The sequence below is a fragment of the Phaeoacremonium minimum genome, assembly GCF_000392275.1.
Source record: "Phaeoacremonium minimum UCRPA7 unplaced genomic scaffold PA7_03_scaffold_288, whole genome shotgun sequence".
In the NCBI taxonomy this organism is placed as follows: Eukaryota; Fungi; Ascomycota; class Sordariomycetes; order Togniniales; family Togniniaceae; genus Phaeoacremonium; species Phaeoacremonium minimum.
In genome coordinates this window covers 351,354-357,585 of record NW_006921193.1, presented here as the reverse complement: position 1 = coordinate 357,585, position 6,232 = coordinate 351,354, and the positions used below count along the sequence as shown (strand labels likewise).

The 6,232-nt window shown below is 45.7% G+C and overlaps 1 protein-coding gene across 1 annotated transcript; it reads left to right on the top strand.

Annotated features, from left to right (window-relative positions):
- Positions 1-1,636: 1,636 nt before the first annotated feature.
- Positions 1,637-2,702, top strand: UCRPA7_3548 (putative plasma membrane ammonium transporter protein; the record flags this gene model as incomplete). Its single annotated transcript, XM_007916076.1, has 6 exons — positions 1,637-1,660; positions 1,709-1,788; positions 1,965-2,072; positions 2,151-2,352; positions 2,485-2,540; positions 2,594-2,702. The coding sequence occupies 6 exons, from the start codon at positions 1,637-1,639 to the stop codon at positions 2,700-2,702; spliced, it is 579 nt and encodes a 192-aa protein (XP_007914267.1).
- Between the last annotated feature and the right edge of the window lie 3,530 nt (positions 2,703-6,232).

The following is a 6,232-nucleotide window of genomic DNA, read 5'->3' as shown; positions in this document are numbered from 1 at the left end:
TGCTCGATTAAGGCACGATAGGATCTGTCGACAGAAGAGCCGGCCTAGCACTCACCATGCTCCGGGAAGCGAGGAAGACGAGGAGAACGCAAGACTCAAATTTCAGAGTGACTTCATCTCCGAACAGAAGACGATCAACACATCACGAGGGGCAGTTCGGCTAAGACGGATTGCTTCTAAATTGAATCGTAGATATGTGCCGGTGTTAAGCCCGACCGAAATCATATGTTCGACGCGTCAAGATCCGTTCGATAGCTTTGTGAGGCCACTTTCAAGCACTGAACATTTCTTAATTGATCACTGTATGACTGAGCTGTTACCTTTCTCAATTGTTCATAAGTAGTGACGAACTTCCGAAACTGACTACTCATAGATATCAATTTTGTCGTTGAAAATGGATACCAGCATTGCGAACACGATGACTTGATTTTCTTTTCTGGGATGCAAACTCATTACGTGCCGTTTTCTCTGAGCGAGAGTGGCATGCTATCAACCATCTTGCTCTCGGCTTGTCGCAGCCTACTTCGTCTCGAATATAAAGGCTACGATTACAACCAATTAGCTCTGTCGTATAAGGGGCATTGCATCAAAACGGTCAATGATGCACTGAGTCAAGAAGCCAGAGCTACTAGTGATGCTACTATCGGTGTTGTCTTGTCACTTGCAGCTGACGATGTGAGTTTTCTAAACCATAAGCTTCAGTCCTTCGGGCTCGGCAATCGGAGGAAGCTAATGAGACCGTGGCATAGATGTTTATAGGTGATACGGCTGGTTACTGTATGCACGCGGATGCACTGGTGCGAATGGTCCAGTTGAGGGGTGGTATGGGATCGAGTGGCATGGCAGGATTTCTAGGTCATCTCCTTCAGTGGTCGGTTTATAACCCGAAATGGAGGACGACTGTTCTCAAACCCGACCGCTCCGGGAAGATGTCGGTGCACCAAGTCGAGCAATCCAGCTAATTTATTAGGCAACATGATGGCAGTTTGTTCGCAAGTAATTGGGATACATCGCGCTACTCTGCGGGCAATGATGTTTAGCCGGAGTAGTTTCCCACGAAACCCTTTTGTCCCAATACGCTCACACTTCAACAAATCCTGGCACCTGCAGGGAAGTGCCGGGCTGCGGAGATCCAGTTCTCCCTAAACCTCGTAAGAGTTTTACCCCGCAATCTGCTGGGTGCTTCGTCGCATTCACGATCTCTTGGGGTTCAATAGCGCAAATCTTTCATTGGCTGATTGAGGTTTGTAATCGATTTCTCAGCTTCAAATCTCCTGTGCCGACCCCTTGGTCTTTATTTGTCTGTGCCAGGGCGCCAATCGAGCCTGTCTGCTAACAAATACGCTGCCGGACACTGCGGAATGAGAAAGTTCACGCTGTTTTCCTTTCCATTGTGATCCTTCGGAGATGACCTAATGTTCGCGGTAACTAGATATGAAGCCGAAGTGCTGTAGCAAATAAGTCGTAGTGTTAAATATTCGTAGATTTTCCCTGCAAATATACTTTATACATACTTGATAAGGTGTGCTCACTTTGATCTATCCTACTAAATATCATGACGACACCGACGATTAAACATGGAAATGGTACGCAGGACGAAGAAAAGGGGCTGCAAAGAACAGCCACAGGAGTCACTATGTCTCCCGAACTCTTCGAGAAGGTACCGCTATTCGAGAACCGTAACCGATAAGTTTCTCACTCTTGGTAGCTTTATCTCACCCCCAAGGTCCCACACGTTGGCGACTATAATAAGAGGTTTGCCAATCCGACTGCACTGGGATTCGTAGGGTAAGTAGAGAAACTCCGCTGCTCTGAAGTAGCAGTTGACAATGAAAAGCTTCGTTATTTCAACATTCACATTTGCTATAATATTGATGGGATGGGGAGGCGCACAGGGATTTTCGCCTGTAGTGTATGTCAAAGTATGTGGTCTTTGATAGATGCAGACTCTAACAAAATTGTAGTGGCATTTTCTTTTTCGTCGGACCTGTGCTGCTAGTATTTGCCATGGTCTTCGAGTGGGTCATGGGTAACTTCTTTCCGATGATGGTCATGGGCTTATTTGCCGTATTGTAAGTACCATTACAGCGACTTGTTTGCTATTGCTTCAATATTGTGCCAACGAGACCGCTCTGACTTATTTTCTGTAGCTGGCTGTCATTTGGTTTACTTCAGTTGCCAACCCTTCAACTCGGCTCACCCTATGCCAGCACGACTGATCCTACTGGATTGGCCTCACCTGAATACAATGCAGGTGTCGCACTCTACCTTATCGTTTGGGGGTTTGCACTATTCACCTTCTTCATCTTCACACTGAAGATCAACACCGTCTTCGCTATGATTTTCCTTCTTGTCAGTGTTGCAAGTTGGGTCTTGTCCGGGGCGTATTGGAAAGTCAAATCCGGAGACTACACTACAGCCGGGCATCTTCAAAAGGTTATCAATTCTTGTTTGCTTCAAGACTAGTGGCTAATACTGGACTAGGCCGGCGGGGCATTATTGTTTGTCGTTGCTGCACTGGGCTGGTACATGTGCTTCATGTAAGTTTTGAAGTCATTGAATTCTAAATAAAGTTGACTAACTCTTGTTGCAGTATCATGGCTGGCGAGATGAGAATAACTCTTCATCTTCCCGTTGGAGATTTGAGCCGATTTTGGCCGACTGCTGACGTAGATTTGGCAACCGCAGAGCATCGGGACTAAGATAAAAGCCAATGACGGACCGACTACATACAGCAATGCTCTTAGCAAGATAATAGGAGGCGGGCGAGTTCATGAACTTGGAAATCATATGCTGCTTCAACGCAAGTTGAATAATTGGTCTTCGATATCTAATTGCAACGGGGATTGTCGTAATTCCACTTGTAGGCGTCTAAAATGCCATACATATGCACTATACCTCCAGTTACTACGCATATATGGAAAAGCTGATGAGATGCACCGAATATGTCAAACCGTTGAGGCGTCCAGGATTCAGGGAAATGCGTCTAGTCCTTGTTTAGCCACATATACTTCACGAAAGCAGCCTCAACAATTTACACTTACAGCATATGTGACTGCTCCTAGTAAGATGATGACTCCCTCAACGTAGTAGTATCGAAGGCCAGCTTGCTTGTCCAGCTGAGTATATGGAAAAATGGTTGCAGCATGAAGTATTGGCGCAAATGCAGATAAGCCGGTCGCGATGAACGCACCAAGTCGCAAGCTTCTCGACTTGACATCTTGAAGGCGCCGATGAACTACGATAAAACCACTTAAAAAAGCGAGCAAGACAATCTAAGTAGCGGATGAAAGTTAAACAGCAAGTTTTATTGAGGCTGGAGCTGATTACTCACCATGGTCCAGTAGACTTTTTGTAGACCTGGCTCGCAGTAGAAACCAAGATAGATCCCGGAAATGAAAGAACCGAGAATCTGAAGAACGATTGTTGCATAGTCTAGCCGGACCCAGAATCTTGAGTATGACTCTGAGTGGCATAGCAGTATATGATATAACGAGGAGACACCGAAGCAGACAGATGATGTTGCGAGGTAGATGTGAAAGATCAATCGATCAGCGAAAGCGGCATTGGGAAACGCTTTGGAAAAGTAGACATGTAATCTTGTATTCGCGGCCAGCGCAAGTACGGCCGGAATCAAATGCGAATATATATTTACTGTCTCATTGTGAACGTAACCGAGGCTTGATACGCAGGCTGCCACAGAACCAGTAACAGGCCGATAGCCAACCTTAACAAGGTTATTTTGAGTATACCAAGCAGGAACTTCCTTTCTGGTCAGGAGCTTGAAACCTCTAGACGTGTCAGCCTGTAATTCATCGGATGAAGTCCTTGGCCCTATGCCTCGCTGTTTGAGGCGTGCTGTTCGTTGAGGCATAGGACAGCGCGAACCTCTAGTCCTGTATTTATGAGCAGGAAGACTGCGTGTAGATATAAGTCATGCCGTTCTATTGTTGGAGACGATGAGATTCATCGTAGCCGAGTTCGGTAAATTTTGAGGTTCTTTAGGATTGCAGCTCCAGAAATCGGAAGGTTAGTGGACGAACCGGCATCTTCGGAAATAGCTCCTGCTCCACCTCGCTGAAGTTAGAACAAATTCGGATATCACTTGACTAAACAGGACAGCTAGTTCATCAGAAAGGTTCATTGGATCAATTTTCTCACCAGCAGCAAGTCCGATGCAGAACCATGGGGTCCATACTGGCGGCTCAGCACCCATCTACAGAACTGGTATGTTGACTTGAAAAAGAACAAGGTGGTTATTCATATGACTATTAGCAACAGGAGAAGCCTCATTTCCGATTTGCGGTTCACTTCTGGATGAGATAAGAGTTATACCTTGCGCATGTTAGTTTCGTGGCCTCGAGTGGCCGTTGCACTTGAGGTGATCTATGCTATCGTGGTTCCTCGCCGTCTGGACCTCCAATTCATAGGCCAAGTGCAGACAGATACATTCTACGAATGACTAGGAGAAGTTTTCGATGTGCACCGCAACTAGTCAACCCGATGACTCATAGCTCATATTTCGCGTTGACGATAATCCTTGATAGACTGTTGTTTGCTCAAAGTTCATCGCCACGTCGGTTCAGACATCATTCATCAAGGAGGAAGAGCACCGTTTACTGCTGGTGATTGCATGCTTCCGAGGTCCTTTCTTCAAGGCACCCGCCTTGATATGTGGTTCGATTCGGACCGAGGCTCATATTCTACATATCTTTCGAGATACCTGCGCATGACGCTACACAAATCGAGTGCTCGCACTTAAACGTGTTCTGAGCCTTGATCATTCAATTCGTTCAGTATTCCTAGTGCAGAAACATCGCGAAAAAGACCGCAATCCAGGCACGTTCCATGGATATCATCCCGAAAAGCTTCTACAATACGAAGGGAAAGGGTGAGCTTCGAGGCGATATGGTATCTTGTATCAACAGCAATTGCCGAAAAATGAAATTAATCCATTAGTTGGGCATTCGAAGGTGGACAGGTATTTAGAAGATGAAGGCGACAAAGGATAAATGCCCTTTTCTTGATTGGTGCCCATATTAGACACAATTTACCGATCTCCGGGGAAGCAATTTATGACAGCCTCTATCAATATAAATGGTATGCTATGAATTTATCCATGGTATGTACTATTGAGTAACTGAGCAGCTTCACTGTGACTGGATTTGATCTACTATTTTTGTAGCGGAGCTCCTAAGCTCCTAAGCTAATTAGGCATGTAGATTTATTGTAAATTGGGGTCCTGGAGCTTGGAATAAGTAGTCCTCCCGCCTGATCGCTTTATAAGTCTATCCTTCTCCACCCATGAATATCCCGATACTCACCCTGACCTGAAACGTTCATCGATGTACCGGAAGAAGGCTAAGCAGAGACAGTCAAGATGTTGAGCTCTTCTCTTATTCTCTTGGCGCTTGCCGCCACAGGTTTTGCACAGGCACCCGAGGGCTATCGGACAGTATACATCACGTCAGCTGTGAATAGCAATTTCGTTGTGGTGCCTAAATCAGCAGCGGCTGGAAGTACTCTAGTTGTGTAAGTCTGGTCGCACAGATGTTTCAAACTGGCTGTAACTCATGTTGATGTCCAGGCAAACGCGCACGAACAAGCCGGATCAGGCATGGTATCTACAAAGCGGTGCAAGCTCTATTCAGTTGGCAAATTCGACTCTGTGCTTGGATGCCGGGGCAAAAAGTGAGTCATAAGCGTTCAGACACTCATTGGGTCATGTCTAACAATATTCAGCCAATTGGAAGGATATGGGAAATATTTACCTTCAAACCTGTTCTGCCACAGTAGATGCACAGAAATGGAACGTTATGGCCGATGGGCGAATCGCCCTCGTAGGCTCAAGTCCGCGTAAGTGCTGACACCCACTGAGAGACACCACAGTGAACTGATGAGAACAATAGAAGAGTGCATCGACCTGCAATATATGCAGGCCAAGGCCAATAATCCAGTTGGCTTGTATGCGTGTGCAGGACTTGGAAACACTGGCGCCGCGGATAAAGGAATTAACTGGCCGTTAGTTAACGCTACTGCATAGGTTGAAGATTTTACTTATGAATGCGAGAATTTGATGAAGAATGAGAACTTTGTAGTTATTCAAAAAGCAGAGTGAAGTATCAAGTGGTCAACTGCAAAGATGCCATTCAATATGAACAATCTAGAGCAATCGATTCTCATATCTGCCTTGGACTGCCATACATAACATTGACTCTTCTGAGATCTTTCT